The sequence below is a fragment of the Diadema antillarum genome, unplaced genomic scaffold (assembly GCF_040938485.1).
Source record: "Diadema antillarum isolate AM-2024a unplaced genomic scaffold, OU_Dant_1.0 seq00001642_RagTag, whole genome shotgun sequence".
In the NCBI taxonomy this organism is placed as follows: domain Eukaryota; kingdom Metazoa; phylum Echinodermata; class Echinoidea; order Diadematoida; family Diadematidae; genus Diadema; species Diadema antillarum.
Window position 1 is genome coordinate 1 of NW_027272346.1, and position 17,036 is coordinate 17,036.

Consider the following 17,036-nt stretch of genomic DNA (forward strand, 5'->3'; position numbering starts at 1 on the left):
AAAAAGTGTACTTAGCTAGGGAAAGAGGCACAGAGGGGGAGGGTTTGGGAGGGGGATACCCCCTCCCAAGCACGAGAAATTTTGCATATTTTGAATTGAAATTCAACGATCTGGTGCACACTTTGAGTGAAATATTCAAAAAAAAATATCTTATTTGATGAAAGGTTGCAAAGGAGACCCGCTTCATGTGCATGCATACAGTATACACGCATTTTTTTTTCCGCCTCCCAAATCCCCGGTCCAAATCTTAGGGGGGGGGGGGGGGGGGGCGACCGCCCCCATCGCCCCCCCCCCCCCCCTGGCTACGCCAGTGTTTGTGACATAGATGTAGTTGGAAAGACTTGTCATGACCATATCAAATATAATCATCGTCGACTGAAAATCTGATGGGTGGATCTGAACCCCAAACACTTTTCTTACATGTTTTCTTCAGGGATAAACTCAAACACAGTAAATGTTGGCATCAGCACGAACTCGTCCTTTCCCTTTTTGGTCGGTGTGATGTTCATTGCCATCACGCCCTCTGTGGCACCAAGCGCTCCTCCGTAAAGGGGTAGTCCTAGTGGCAAAATGAGAGCAAAGCAACATTTGGATACAATGCTGCTCAGCTGGATCGGCTTTATTTTGAATATTTTGATGATCATGAATGCTGTCAAGTTCTGCCAGCCTACTTAATATTTCCACCGGAGTCACCTATATAGCTTGATGTAGATTTTGATGACAGCTAGAGGAGCGTTTCTCCTTAAACATGAGGCATAATCCGCCAAAATGTAAAGTTATTGTTTTGCCATAATAGAACATACCTGATTATCTGAACAAGGCTGGATTCGCATGAATGAATTTCATGAGAAATTTTCAAATGAGAGATTGAGATTTCCAACTAGTCTCGAATCTGATATGGATGACCATACCAATTACTTGAGAATCCCTTAAAACAAAACAAAACGTGCCAAAAGATATTGCCTTTCATAATTTCCGACATATATAACATTATGTCCGTTCTACTTATCTACTTAATATCTGTCTATTCTCTTACTTCAGTACTTTGTGCGCACTGACACCTGGCAGAAGTCATACGTTGCTGAGATTAGTTTCAGTTCCAGTGGAATAAAAAAAGAAGAAAAAAGTAACACTGTGCCTTTATATAAAATATATAATTCACCTTTCACATACGACCTCAAGAGTTCGTCTTTCAGGCCTACAGAGTCAATGGCTTGTACTCTGAGTAGGTAAGGCCACACCCTTGCCATGATACCTTCGAAGCCTTTTTCAAACTCCGACCTTAATTCTGCGGCTCGCTCTGGATTTCCATTACCCATTGCTTGCTCCAAAGCGCGATGAGTTTTCGGGGGCAGCTTCTTCGCGGATACCGTCCCATTTTCGATGTCGAGAACGATGTCAGGCCAACACTTCTCGAGTTGTCGCATGGCAGACATGAGATTTGAGGTAAAGCTAGCGTTGAAGCTTCCGATGTTTCGATCCCGCAGGCCAAACAAGAGGTGAACGTAGATTGCATCATAAGGGTCGAAAATATCAAAGCCGTCTGATGGCGTTGAATGTATGACCAGTAATGGTCTCATGTAGGCAGGGATCATAGAGGCAGGGGCCATGAGTGTACCTCCTTCAGTGTACCGCATCTTAGGGGCAGTGTATAGGTAGACTTCGTGCTGAAGGTAATAGGAATTACCGAAGTTTTGAGTCGTTGTGTGACCAACTACTGCTATAAAATTTGTGTATACTCTTGAGAAGAAAGACTTTGGATACGGTAGCATTTTGGATTTTCCCGTTGTCCCGGAGGTCAATGAGAATCGTACAGGAGGTTCCCCCGTAAGGACACCCGTCTCTCCTTTTGCCATCCGCTCTATGTACGCCTGGTATCGCTCGTATTCCGTTAATGTGTGTTTCTCTCTGAGGTCTTCCAAAGACGAGATTGCCGATAGATTGTAATCTTTCCCGTACTCTGTCTTTGCGTTTGCTTGGAGAAAGGACTTCAGTAAGTCTTCTTGTGCTTGGCGAGGAGTCTTCCATGCCTTCTGCAAACTTGACAGTTTTCGAAACCGAATAATGGCGAAGATAACCACCAAAGTAAAGTGGATATATGCTGTCTTCAGATTGTGCCCGTAGGATATGCGATATGTGGACATCCATAGGGACATGATGGCCAGGAAAAAGCTCATGAGACCGGCAAACCCTGTTGACAATAAACAAACAATAACATGGAAAAGAGCATTGTCATCAACAGCGTAACATATATACATATATATATATACATAATTTATAAAGATGGATCGTTATAGCAACTAAAAACAGGCATTGATTTCCATGGATTGTCTTGATGAACTACAGTAATCTTTTTACTTGAAACATGAAATTATATTGTTCTACAGAAAACAATAGAGGGACACTAGTAAAGCAGCGCGCACCATGATGCAGTCAGAGCACAGACCTTGTAAACATAGCAAACAGGGAAAAAATTGTGTCCTTGCTCTATCTATAAGCCCTTAAATATTGCAGACACACATATTCTTTCTCACAAATCGACCCCATTCAGATCAAACTGAAATGAAAATTCAAAGTTCACGGCCAGACATTGAAAGGACTTCCTGCCATTTCGAAACTGACCTGAGGATAGAAAAAAAAAAGTCGCTCTCTTTTGAACATATGCGTTGATGCTTTTCATCGGAAAACAACGATATGACTCGGTGTGGTTGGCGTGCAAATGTGCTGCCTATTCACCATTATCATGTGTGAACGTCCGGTTTAGTTACTCTTTGACTCACAAATAATATGTGCTAAAAGTATTTAAGCAAATGCCTTTGGAATGTTCAAGTGATACAATACCTATATAATAAAGTCTAGCGATGCTAGTATATTGTATACATACAAACCACTTTTTTTTTCCGTAGAGTGTCAAATTCAAAATGCTCTAATTCTCTTATTAAGCAGAGTAGCGCGTATGTGGACTACACGTATGAATAGCAAAATGGCTGATTCCGTGTTACCCCACCTGGAGTACCTGTCTGCTTTACTAAGCAGACAAGTATAACGCGAGATTGTTTCTTTTGATGTATATGAATACATTGCAATCATTATGGAAAACTTTCGACAATTTTCAGAATTGATCTCTATCTTATATCTTTCTACCTATCTCTCTGTAGCTGTCTCGCTGTCTGACACATTCACATATCAGAGCGCTAATATCAGTAAAGACAAATTTAGATATCATGTCACTTGAATCTTTTAGTCCCCCCCCCCAAAAAAAAAGGATAAATAAATAAATAAATAAAAAAGCAAAAACAAAACGAAATATCAAAAGAGGGAGTGGAGATGAGAAAGACAGACAGATAGATAGATAGATAAGTAAATAAATAAATAGATAGATAGATAGATAGATAGATAGATAGATAGATATGATGTACAATAAGCAGCAGTGGCATTCATGATGCCGATACCTTTCACTGTATCATTGGACTATTTAATATATAGGTGATGGTAAATCAGTAGACTAATCCTCTATACACGGTCAGTTTGTACTACCCGTCACAACAGTATAGTTGTGTATAGTTGTCTAGTTGTATCGTCTATCATGATCGTGTTCGATCTAACAGGTGAAGAATCCATGACAACAGTAGATTGTGGTAACAACCTTGGCAATAAAACCAGGATATCATTTACATATGTATGGGCAACTAAGGCAACCAAACCAGGTTGATCAACTTAAAGGACAAGTTCACCTTCATAAACATATGGATTGAGAAAATGCAACAATATTAGTAGAACACATCAGTGAAAGTTTGAGAAAAATTGGACAATCGATGCAAAAGTTATGAATTTTTTAAATTTTTGTGTTGGAACCGCTGGATGAGGAGACTACTACAGCTTGTGAGTCATATGCGTACAACAGTATAAAGAAAATGTAAAAGAAAATTCAACATATTTTCACTTTTTTTCGCATAATAAAAGAGCACTTGACTTGCCTCTTTCTAAAGGCAGGGGGAATAATATTACCCATAACATTTGTCGGTAACGAGTCAGGGGAATGTGTACTTTTTTCAAAAGATGGAATTTTGTGAAATTCTCTTTATATTTTCCTTATATTGTTGTACGCATGTGACATCTAAGTTATTCATACACTGCAGTAGTCTTCTCATCCACCGGGTACTGTACAAAAACTTCAAAAATTCATAACTTTTGAACGGATTGTCTGATTTTCCTCAAACTTTCAATGATGTGTTCTACTAATATTGCTACATTCTCTCAATCCTTATGTTTATGAAGGTGAACTTGTCCTTTAAGCACCCCAGCCCTCCACTGTTATTAACTTCTGTATACTACTGCTTTTAGCGAGCAACACAGCCACTTCATAAGCCTATAGATAAGCCTATACCCTCTGTGTAATTTAAACCAGGTATATACCACTGGATGTAAGATCGAGTGCGATACTCTTGCGTGCGTTTATTGTCTCAAGCTCTTAGTTCACGACGAGGGGTTAAAAGATATCAATGACAAGACAAACCTGATAGACAAAGTCGCCATCCGGAACTTGAGTTAGCAGCATGGTTTAGGCTGCAGGATCCAACGATGGCGGCCAGAAGAGAGACGAGGAGAAGTTGCTGATTGATGGAAATTGACGAGGACATCATCTTAGCTTTTAGAAAAGTGGTTGACAGAAGTATGTTTAGAATAATGAAATTGTATGAAATAACAAGCTTCAGATAATCTCTACAGTCTTCGATTCCTTATCCCCTTGATTTCTCGAGTCGCGAGCAACAGGACGGTAGTAGAGTATGTTGCACGCGATGAGTGGAGAGAACTGTAAAGTGAACAGGCAAAAGTCTATTGGGTGATACGGGTAATCGTTCGGACAGAGGAGCAGTCAGAGGGGCGTTGGTTACCGTCATGAGAGGGGAAAAAGTCATACAAAGTTTTGACAAAGGTTGCTGCGGGCACAAAACAGGCTGTGTGAAATTCATATATTTAGTAGTCTACCCATGGATTTACCGTTGTAGCTCCACAGTCTGCCGATCTATTGTATTCGGTAAGGTCTCGCTGTGTATGTCGCTGTTGTTGACATTGCAAGCAGGTTTGGTCTGTTCATATAGGTTGAATTGTTCGATTGAAAGAGAGAACAAGCTCCACGTGCACGACAAGGAAAGAATGAGATTTTTTAAAGTGAACATTCAAAGAAAATCAGTATTTGGCAGATATTTATGTGCTGCGTTTATGCTAGAATATGGAAAGGACAATTTAATCTAGCACTTTCACTCTTTCCACGATGCGGCGATTTTTACATGTGGCATTTTATTTTATTATACTCTTGTACCTAAATTAAAAGTTTGCGTTTCATATGTTCTTGATTATGTTGTTATCCCCCCACCCATTGAGGGGAATGACATGTACACAGATCCGCTAAAACATTATGTTGTGTGTTTTCATGCTACGTATACTTCAACTCTGTGTTTTTCAGCCTCATTTGCATTCCTGCATCCAATGCTGTACACTAGCAATTCAGTTCGACTTTTTGCGATGACATCGGGACAGCATAAAATTTCGTAAGTTAATCAAACGTATCATTGTTCCTATACGGCAGAACTCAAATCACGATAATCTGATGTAAAGTGAACACAACAAACCTCAGTCGCTGCATTTGAAATACAAGAGACAACGCCCCTGAAAATCGCTGCTAATAAAGCTTTACAATTTTTGTTGATTCCCAGAGTAGTGGACCTAATTCTTTCCTGTCCCTTTTATTTCACGGGTGTAGAACGAAAATGCAGTGTAGAAAAGACAACAGGTCCGAAGGAAACTTTGAAGGCGATGACATCGTATGTATCAAGCAACGTTTACTATTAAGGTTAACCAAATTCGACAAATTTCTTTGCACCAAGTATGATTTAGACAAAACAAAAAACAAAACAAAAAACACTGCCATAGTAGTTAGATGGTGCATCAAAGCTAACTTTAACAGTACAGTACTCTCCGCATAATTGGGTAGGCTCGAGCAGAGCGTTTCTCACCCGATTATGCGGAGTACCCGATTAACAGAAGAACACGTCTCATTCACAATTGACACACACAATGTGTATAATTATACATGTATTGTACACTGCACCAAACACCTACACTTTATGCTTAACACGCGTGCTTACACGGCACATTATACATACCTTACACTTGCTCAGTCACGAGCAATAATTTACTCTCTATTTATGGGCAAATATGTCTTCAGAAAATTTTGTCATTTGACTATATAGACTCCTCGCTATTTAAACACGCAGGCGTTTTCCGAAATGAACACGTCTCTTTGCGTGCACTAGTCACGTAGAACGTCGGGTTACTTTTCGAGAAGTGACTGGGGAAAAGCAAAATTATGAAGCTGGTGCATGGCCTGATTTTCGTTTCAAACTTCTCATACTGTGAATGTTGTTGTGGAGCAAGGAGGAGCGCAAGTGTGTTCAACTCCTTACTATCTGTCTATGCACTTGTGAGTGCCAGCTACAATCCCATGTGTAATGTTCGTTTACGTGTGGCAAATCGGTACTGGTACATGTTTTCACGTTTAATCACTCCAAAAATGATCGATCTTCTTTGCAAATTGAGCAGAAAATGCGATTAGCCGTGGAAAATTTGACATTCGTGATTTCTTCAAGTGTTATATCTGCGATAAAATGTGGGTAGAAATTAGATTAGAGGAAAATTATTTACCCATTTATGCGGAGAGGCAACTCGATTATCAGGTAACTTTAACGTGCATTGGAACTGATTTTGACATTACTACCCAATTAAACGGAGCACCCGTTTAAGCGATACCCGATAACGCGGAGAGTACTGTATTATGTATAGTTGAAGTTGGGAAGCTGGACTAATGTCTACACAGTGCGTCAACAGTATGACACACAATGGACACACCGAGGACATGTACTCATAAGATATCACTTCAAAGTTACGTAACAGAAAAACGTTTTAAGTGCTGTCTTGTCTTCGCAGGTATTGATTAATTCTTGTGTACCGACGCACACGCACACACATACACACATATACTAATCACTTGCTATATCACAATTTTTAACAAGGCGTAATAGTCCATCTTGTTTTCTGATTTCTTTTTATTGATGCCGTCACCATAAGTTTTCATTCGCAGTGCACACAGAGTCTTGGGTATAGAAGCTCGAATCGTGTAATCCCATGATGGCTCAGCCGGTTACTGTAGCGCGTCTGCCAGATCCAAGGACACGGGTTCGATTCCCTGCTCTAACTGAGTAGTGTCGTGTGTAATCATACACCGTCCCCTCTAGAAAGAGCGGAAAGAGACAAAACACTCTGTCCCTCGGACTTTTAGATGGAGGCCCCGTGTGTGAGAGAGTCATAACTCATGCATGTAAAGATCCAGCTTCATTTATTCATCGCATATCTCGGTGAAGTGGTCCCCCCTCACATCCAACTGGACCCAATGGAAAACCAGCTTATGGGCTATCCAGCCATCTTCCCAGATGAAAAATGAAAACAAACGAATAAATTTCACCCATCAGGAGTGAGACTCACATCATATTGGTCTTTTTCAAGCTCAAGCGCATGCAAACTTTTTTTGCAGCCTTAAGAACAAAAAAGAAATGTATTTTGTATAATTGTTATGTATAATATATTCATATATATAATACATGTACATATTATCTTATCCACACTTACAGAAAGAATTTCCATCAACCACCAAAAACAAAGGTTACATTGAGAGACAAATCTCTTTCTTTATTTCATGTGTGAATAATGCAAAATATTGCATTTCTATGTTATGCACTGGATCATAATTATGATTTAAAACGTGTTGAAGATTCTTACGGGAACAAAATATTTTGCCCGAGCACGTATAATAGACTTAAATGGGCTTTGAACTCGGTACCTCTGATCGAAATATATATACACACAATATGTGTATATACTTATATAAATTAAAATATATATATATATATATAATATATATATATATATATATATATATATATATATATACATATATATATATATATACACACTTGGTGATTCTATCCTTCTGTGAAGAGTGCTCGATATCCTCAAAGGAAGAGCTTTAGACAGAAGTATTGGAACAAGTTCACTCGGTTGACAGCAGGTTCATCCGTATTTTATTGCTACTCGGAGTTTCATGCCACCTTCATTTAGGGGCAATCATCAGGCAAATTGCCTGATGATTGCCAATAAATGGAGGTGGCATGAAACTCCGAGTAGCAATAAAATACGGATGAACCTGCTGTCAACCGAGTGAACTTGTTGCTATACTAATATATATATACATATATATATATATATTTACATAAGGGAGAATCTGTGTGTGTCAGCTTTTCTTTCTTTTTGATAACATTGTTAACTTTTAACCAAACATTCGTTTTTGCATGTCTTTCTTGACATATACCGCGTTTAAAGAAATCTAAAACGATGAAGGACCTGGCTTCAATTCAGCTTTATTTCCATCCCGTCGCAGAAAATATTTCTGAGTGCTGAAGGCTGATGTCGAATGAGATGAACTCGAGGTCCTCCTGGCCTGATCGATGTGACAGGGGAAGTTGTTTCAACCATTGTATGTGGTACCAGTGAATGAAACAATAAAGTGTTGAAGAATACATCAATTAATTTGGGGGAACACTTTAATGATTCGTTCAAAACTTTCGAGTCTTTAAAGTTTTGATCAGATCCATGAGCATGTGCCGCGTTGCCGAATTAGAAGACTGCAAACAACAATTCGTATTGCAATATCACATTTTCAGAAGTGGAAAAATGCAAAGATAATTAAAAGAAATGTGATCGTTTTCTTGAAAATTGCACTGTCATTTCTACTACTAATAACTGGAAAATGTTATAGGGTAATATCATTTTCCCCGCCTTCTGAAATAACCAGGTCAAGTTATTTTTGGAAAAACTGAAAATTTGTGGAATTCTCTTTATGTTTCCGTTATGTCGACTCAGACACCACAAACTGTTGCAGCTTCGTATCAAGCTATGACGGTATTAAACCAAAATTTTAAAGATTCTTTACTTGTGCATAGATCATGTAGACTGCCTGATTTTCCTCAAACTTCACTGATGAGTTCTATTAAAATTGTTTTATCCACTAAATCCACTTTTATAGTGTGACAGAAAAAAATCCCGTTACAAACTATATAGTGGGGGATTTCAGTGTTATTGTCCATTTCCCTTTTTTCTTCATGCATACACAGAGCACATATACATAACATGGAAAATAAAGTATTATGTTCCGTATAGTTTCCACATGTATCCACATGATGGTTGCAATAGCAACAGCTTCTCTATAGAGGAAGTAGAGTAACTGGCAATAATATTTCAAACCGAAACTCTTATTCGGCAAATCCGACACGAGTCTGCCTGATGAGGCAGAGTTTTACGAGCTTCATTTCCCTTTTCCCTTGAACTCTCGTTTCCGCTCCTCTGTCCAAGTTCATTTGTAGACTTTGTTTGATTTTGGTTCTCCCTTATTGCTTGTATTGTGTCCGAACATGACCAATAAATGCATGACTAAGGTTCATATATAGTAAGTCCTTTTCTGGTTCGGATTTAAATCTCCGTTCATAGAAAATGTTACGTCGATCTCAGATGCGGCGGTTAAGCTTTTGTTTAAAAACTTATCATATTCACGTAGTTAATAGCAAATGATTTCAGTCTACAATCTTCATCAACCACTTACAGCTATCTATTGCACATTGTTTCATATATAGTCCACTAAGACATCCTGTTTCAGATAAGGAAATCAGGGAATTAAAATCGTTCCACGAGCACTCTTGTTGATATTGTTGCTGATCAGGTTACTGCCAAATTTAGACAGGACTTTTGCTAGTTTCTTGAATTTCTTCTTCCCCTAGTTCTTAACAGTTAATAATACAAAAACCATTTGACATTAATCAATTTTCAATTAACGTACAATTATAATAAGTGGTTTTAGATCCATTTACGAGTTAAAATCTAGTATACTAACATAACTAGCGTGACGTTGTTCTTCGCTACAATGAGTAATTAATGTAGTAAACCTATTTAGTCTATAATGTAATCAATAGTTTGCTATTCAGATATTGACATCTCATTATGCAAGTCTCCATTCTACAGGAATAATATTGTTGTCTTTCATTGTAACCTGTGCGAGTGTGTTTTGCGTTTGAGACAGTGATTATTAGATGACGTAAGTTTAGTTGGCGTTGCAGAATGCTGTACTCAGGCCGCTACAAAGAATCATAGTCAGTGGCGGATCCAGTGGGATGCGCACTGGGCACCCAATCCCCCCCCCCCCCCCGGTTTATTTATTTATTCTCTCGGTCAAAAGAAAAGAAATAAAAAAAAGCCGAAAAAATGGCAGGCGGGGGCGTGCGCCCCATTTAATTTTGGAAAGGCGCCTCCCTCCCCCCCATACGGAAATCCCTGGACCCGCCACTGATAGTTCATTCGACGACTCTAACATGTCTAATGATATCTCGCAAACAAGAGCTCGGCCATCAGGCTCTACACTTATTAGCGTAGGCCTATCGTACCAGCAGCTCGAGGGTAAAACCACAGTGTCACTAGAAGGTATGTACTTGAATACAGGAAGTATTCTCAAGTTCAAATGTACACGCTGGTATTAGTGAGATGAAAGCGCTAACGGAATTCAGCTACTATATGTAGGCCGCTGGGAGTAGGCCTATAGACCTCGTGTATCTAATGTAAAGTTGTATCAACAGCTTACAATAAACAGCTTACAGAGTGTGCAGGCGTGCAGATGCCAAGGTCCAAGGTCTCTGACAACAGACTGTATGTATGTAAAGTATTCAGTGTCCGAACGTTTTCTGTTGGTAACATACACTGCACGTTTGTACATGTCTTTATTCTCAGCCATGAATATACTGTTGTCGTTAATATTATTGTTACCTACTACTTAGTACTTTAACGCCCAGAGGTAGAGAATATACTAGGACTGGTGTATTAAGGTCAACACAATCATGCTGCTTAAAGGCAACTTAATTGTCAAGCACCACGGAGAACTTATTTTCTAGAGAAGTCATCTTGATCATTTCAAACTACGAGAAGCATCTAATTTATTTTGATAGCATGTAGTCCTTTACCCTCCTTGATTTCATAGCAGTGCACGAACGCAATCTTGCATGTCGTTTCTTTTCTTGTAACTCATCCAGCCATTGTAGCTAACTATAGTGTGTGTATTAGAACGAGCGGCCATGAGAGTCGGAGAATAATAACAACCAAGGGTGAGAAAGAATGCATGACTCCGAGAGGTAACACATAATACACTGTCCATAGCTGCCAAACAAACAAAAAGGGGGAAAAGACTGTGAAGTTATTTCGTGCTTTCCTGGCCAGGGCCCTGATAATGTTGAGCTTTAGTGTATATAGAAGCTCAATGGGGTTCAAACATGTCTCTAAATCCGTATGTTTCAACACCACGAACCAATTACAAACTCCGGAGAGAGATATGAGATTGAAGAGGGGCAGAAATGAATTGAGTTTGTATGCCATAATTCGCATAATATATGAATACAAAGAATTTGAAATGGCATTGATCACAGTCACATGTAACGTTAGCTTATGCTTTCAATGTTATTCAGACTATTTTACCTTTTATACATAGAGCAAACAGGACACTAGCAAACAGTGTATCTACCATGGGTGCTTGTCTAGTAGCTTTCGGTTTTGTCCTGATATCTGTTGTGGCTAAACTACTTGAAGTATGGCTGAGGAGATCTTACATCGCAAACATCACGAAGGACAAGTAAGTATAGAATTAGAATTTGTCAAATTTGTCATGTTTATGTTACCCGATAATGAGCTCATAATAACCGCCTGAGTTTAGCTTGTCCTATTACCACTGTAAATGAAGTGGTAGATCATTCTCTTCTTTACCACGGGAAAGCTATATCCACGAGACGTTATTTTCTTTGCTATCAAGTCTCAATTTATGTGATAGCAATGTATCCCAATGCTAACGCAAGAAGTATAGATAAGGTCTAGTTGAATTCACGCAAAACCTGTGTCTCCGCTCGGATTAAGTTCATTGTCAAAGTTATTGCTGTGATAGAAATTATGACTCATTCTAGTGGATTTTATGTGAAGATCCACATTTGAGTTACGATCTGCGAAGTGAACGTTCGCCCGTTTTTCGTACGTATCGTCTCTCCTAACATCAGGCCTGCGCATTGTACTAAAACCGGCTCTCCAAAATATAAAGCGCAAATATGATACGTTTCACCGAGTATAGACCAGACGTTGCTCCGGCATTTTCCCTCAACATATACCTGTAACTGATTCGACTTTAACTCACAACTGATATATATATATATATATATATATATATATATATATATATATATATATATATATATATATATATATATATATATATTATATATATATATATATATATATATATATATATATTTGCCATTGTGTGGTTGAACTGTACCAGGCCCGTAACTAAGGGGGGTTCAGGGGGTTCGAACGAACCCCCCCCCCCCCCACCGGCTAGCGATCAGGGTCCAAAATATACCCCTTCCAGGGTGAGACCCTATCCCGCTTGGTTGCTTACCTCCCTCAGAAAGGTCCACTATTTCCAATTTTGAACCCCACATAAAAATCCCACCTATTTAAAACACCTCCCCCCATAAAAATCCTATATATAGTTACGGGCCGTTGATCTGACTTCATTAGACTCACATGCTAAGCTATATCATTACTATGTACATGAAGAGTACACTGAAATGTGATTTTATTCCCTGTTTTCTTCAAGGTATGTATTTATCACTGGATGTGACACGGGCTTTGGCAATGGCCTTGCCAGGCAGCTCGATACCAAAGGTGTGAAAGTGATTGCTACATGTCTGACTGAACAGGGCTGTACCAATTTGCGGGATGCGACCTCTGAGCGCACTACCATACTTCAGATGGATGTAACCAATCACGAAAGTGTGCTTTCAGCCTTCACAGAGGTGAAGAAAATAATTCCACACCAAGCAGGTGAGAATCAAAGTGTTTTGATGAGATACATAAGAGAAAATGAAAACACAATGAGAACAAATACACCATAATTTTATTTATTTTTGCAGCAAGGACCAGACGCCTTTAGGAATCTATATGAAATTAGTATAGGACCTATCTCTCTTTATTAATGCATACCGGATTATGTTCGTGCATGTGTGTACAAATATTAATGTTTGTTTGTGAAATTGCGAAATGTGGAATTCTTTGGACCATCCAAACCTGTAACCTGAACCTCTTGCACGGAAAACGTCGATATCATTATTATCACTCTGGTCACGTCACAGTCACATAGATGTACACATAGCCCTATAAAAAATTATGAGGCTCCATTGTTCTTACATAAATACTTAGTTATGAGGGACGTAATGGATATCAAAACAAAATACGCCAACAATTCTTTGTTTATGACGTCAAGATGTCGTGATTCATTTATATTTGATGTAGAAAGATTATCAACTGGCCCTTGAAATGAGTTTCAAAAGAAAGTTACTTATAAACATGAAAAAGTTAATCACAAAAGACAACTGTATAAAACAAAATATTTGACAATTATGTCAACGACAAAGGCAAAATACCTATTTTTCACTGTTCATTTTACAGCATTGTGGGGAGTGGTCAACAACGCTGGAATAGCCAATCTCACTGGCTACGTGGAATGGAGTAAACTAGACGACTACAGAAAAGTTCTCTCTGTCAACCTGTTAGGAGCTATCGATGTCACCTTGACCTTCCTACCACTTCTTAAGACGAGTCGTGGTCGACTGGTCAACGTCACGAGTTGTGCTGGACGATTGGCCTCCATGACGGGTGGCTACTGCGAGTCCAAGTTCGCACTGGAAGCTTTTTCTGACGTCGTTCGGTGAGAAAGAGTTTTGTCTTGAAAAACTGCTTTCAACTGGCACAGAATATTTCCAACATGTCTATGAGATTACTCATGAATATCAAAAGCATCGCATAAATAGGACTATCGATTTCGGATCCGATATGTTTTACGCCATTGTACGTTACTGTATGACTTTGGTACAAGTAATCACACACGACTGTCTTGCTTGGGTGTCAGACAGCAATTGGGTTAACTATAGGTCAGGTAGTTTTTGATATGTTACTTGCGCATAATCATTAAGGTCTATTCAGGTGAACTTGAGAAGAAAATTACCTTAGGGACCATGGGGATTGAGATGTCGGTGATGATGCTTTGGGAATTAGAGTAAGACCTGTCAGAAGGACCGACAGAGTGTCACATCAGTGGTGGTAATGAGGTTCTGGGTAAAATCTTGCAACGTACAATTCTACAGTTTAGCATATTTATGATTATCAAACTGCACAAAAATAACAATCTGGTGTCCATGTATTATTTTACAATAAATTCTTTGATCATTACGTTTGCTCGATTGTTTATTCTTCACGGGAATTTCATTCGGTTGCCTAAGAGAAAACTGCAACATCCAATTACAGAGCTATAAGAAGGGTAAGGCAACTGGTTCGTAAATGCAGCACTACTTAAAAAAGTTAATTACTCATGTTCAATTAAACGGCGGTCGATATGGACAAAATACGAGTTAAATTGAAATCGTAGATGGATGTCATTGTGTTGCAGCCGACAAGTGAGAACACTGGGCTATGGAATCCAAGTGAGTATCATTGAACCGGGCTTCTTCGCGACAAACGTTGGATCAAGGGAAGTAGCCACGAAGTCTGTAACATCGTGTTGGCAACGACTTACGAAGGAAGAACAACTGGAGTTTCCGGAGGAGATGCTTAACACGTGTAAGTCTGATCGCATAACATGACAATGCTTTATAAACTATTTCATGCTGCTTCTATAATCATTTTGTGATATCCTTTTCAAGGAGTAGTTTCAAGTCATGTATTTAGCTTCAGTTACAGTTTGTTTCCATTACAAAAATGTAGATAATCTCAGAATAGTTTCTATGCCAGATGCAACAGATACAGGGCCGCCTCTACGTTTGAAAGCGAAGGAGCCGACTTTATGGGAACAGGGAAGTCGTTTTGTTTCGGAAGGGAAAGAGGGGAGGTTTTGCTGCCACTTCTCCTCTGAAACCGGGTTACAAAAAGAAGAAGAAAGAAGAAAAGAAAAGAAAAAGTTTCTGTTTTTTTCAGTCTTGGCTGACACGTCTTTAAACTTGTCAAAATATTTTACCCATAGTGTAATACTTTACCCATAGTGTGCACCAGATCGTTGAATTTAGATTCTGAAAATGCAAAACCACCCTCCTGTGGGCATTTCTTACTACACATCACATCTTTTTACTCTTACACAAATTTCCGGATATTCCAACTAAAGTCAGGTCGAAAGTGTGCGCCAGATCGTTGATATGAATTTCACTTTGAAAACAAAATGCAAAAGCTCCCTCTAGTGGCCGGGGGATGTACACCATCCCCCTCCGACCCTTTGCTCGGTCTCCCTCCGTATAGACGCCGTACACTTGCTGTCGTTTGTTTCCGGACTTTTACAGACAATGTAACTTATCATTTATAGTTGATGAAAGTTGACCTTCATATCATTTTTGCATTGTTTTGGAAACTGGTTTTACCATACACAATCCAATGAACATTTGCTGAACATAATATCAGCAAACTGGTGAAGGTAATCATTTCTTTTTTCCGGCAGACTCATTGACCATAACGAATCAGAATCAAACGCAAAGTTGCTTTTTGTACATCAATGTTGCTTTGATATTTGCAAAGGAAATCAAACAGAAGTCTTTTCAGCAACGCACTTGCGTTAAAACACACAAAGTTGAGTACGGTTCTGGGGACTTGCGTTTTATTTTTCAAGCTGCAGCGTTCAAAGTTTCCAGCAACGGGTCCCAGGTTATACAATATTGGCCAACTTACGGGACCGTCACTCTATTGGACAGGAATGTCAGTTTCGTTGGCTGTGTCTGATGGACATGATTTGAAAACGTAATTGGTGATTTTGCAGAGCATAATAATTTCTTGCCACCTAATACAGTGGACTCCCGTTATAACGAAGTCCTTGGGACCGGCAATTTTCTTTCGTTATATCGAAATTTCGTTATAACCGAATGATTAAACAATAAAAATACATAGAGTTGACAATGTTGTGGCCCTAAATTTTACTTCGTTGTAACCGGAATTTCGTTATATCCGTGTTCGTTATAATGGGAGTGCACTGTAAACATTCTACTTGCCACTTCCTTTCTCGTTTTCAAACCAAGATCTCAATACGAAACTTGCCGGGATTGCGTCGCTTCTTTCAACCGACATTCAGAAAGTGACGGATAGCATGGAGCACGCCCTCTTCGCCAAGTGGCCACGCACACGTTACGTGGCGGGCTGGGATGCCAAGTTTGCCTGGATTCCCATGTCTCTTCTGCCGACTCGTCTTGCCGATATCCTCGTCCCATAAACGGTTCAATCTCTTTATACTCTGCGCATTCCATTTAAACACACACACACACACACACACACACACACACACACACACACACACACACACACACTAAATAACACAAAGGGTACTTGCGTTTTATTTCAGATTACTGTATTGACTTGCCAAAAGGGTGCTGTCTGTAGTTGCAAGCTGCTTTAAGAATGTTTTAGTTATCATTTAAGTAAAATAATTTCTGTAAAACCGTTGAATTGTCGAATGAAATGGTACAACTATGATTGTTTCATCAGCCGTTCATTGGATTCTCTCAGGTGAACAATCAGTATCAGATCTTCACAATACACCGGCCCACTTCAGACTCCCTGGACACTCAATTTGCCATAACAGTATTGTGTAACAGCGACCTCCATTCCCCGTCGCAGAAGATATCCATTCCATTTTTTTTTTTACATTGTAATGTTACGTTTATCACCATTCATTTTTGTACCCCTGGTATAATGGGAACCACCTCCTCAGTCTTGTCATGTTCAAATAGTAGACATACTGGCTAAAATATTTGAAAGACTTTGGTTTCATTATCACCCACTTAAATGCAACCTGCGCGACATATTTTTGC

General features: G+C 39.2%; 2 protein-coding genes across 2 annotated transcripts; one reads left to right on the top strand and one right to left on the bottom strand.

Moving 5' to 3' along the window:
- Positions 1-420: 420 nt before the first annotated feature.
- Positions 421-4,643, bottom strand: LOC139711311 (uncharacterized; the record flags this gene model as incomplete). The annotated part of the gene is made up of 3 exons (XM_071623214.1): positions 4,517-4,643; positions 1,163-2,191; positions 421-559 (listed from the first exon to the last, which is right to left on the bottom strand). Coding segments are annotated over exons 1-3 (1,295 nt in total), but the record flags the coding sequence as incomplete, so codon positions are not given.
- A 7,029-nt stretch (positions 4,644-11,672) lies between these two features.
- On the top strand, positions 11,673-16,438 carry LOC139711310 (retinol dehydrogenase 7-like). The gene is made up of 5 exons (XM_071623213.1): positions 11,673-11,779; positions 12,794-13,020; positions 13,645-13,903; positions 14,642-14,811; positions 16,248-16,438. Exons 1-5 carry the CDS (start codon positions 11,673-11,675, stop codon positions 16,436-16,438), a joined length of 954 nt encoding a protein of 317 aa, XP_071479314.1.
- Positions 16,439-17,036: the final 598 nt, after the last annotated feature.

What these genes read in the sequence shown, in the direction of transcription:
- LOC139711310 (XM_071623213.1), top strand. Translation starts at nt 11,673, where the DNA reads ATGGGTGCTTGTCTAGTAGCTTTCGGTTTTGTCCTGATATCTGTTGTG. An exon ending in AATAATTCCACACCAAGCAG is followed by an intron (nt 13,021 to 13,644) that starts GTGAGAATCAAA and finishes TTCATTTTACAG; the next exon opens with CATTGTGGGGAGTGGTCAAC. An exon ending in GGAGGAGATGCTTAACACGT is followed by an intron (nt 14,812 to 16,247) that starts GTAAGTCTGATC and finishes TTTCAAACCAAG; the next exon opens with ATCTCAATACGAAACTTGCC.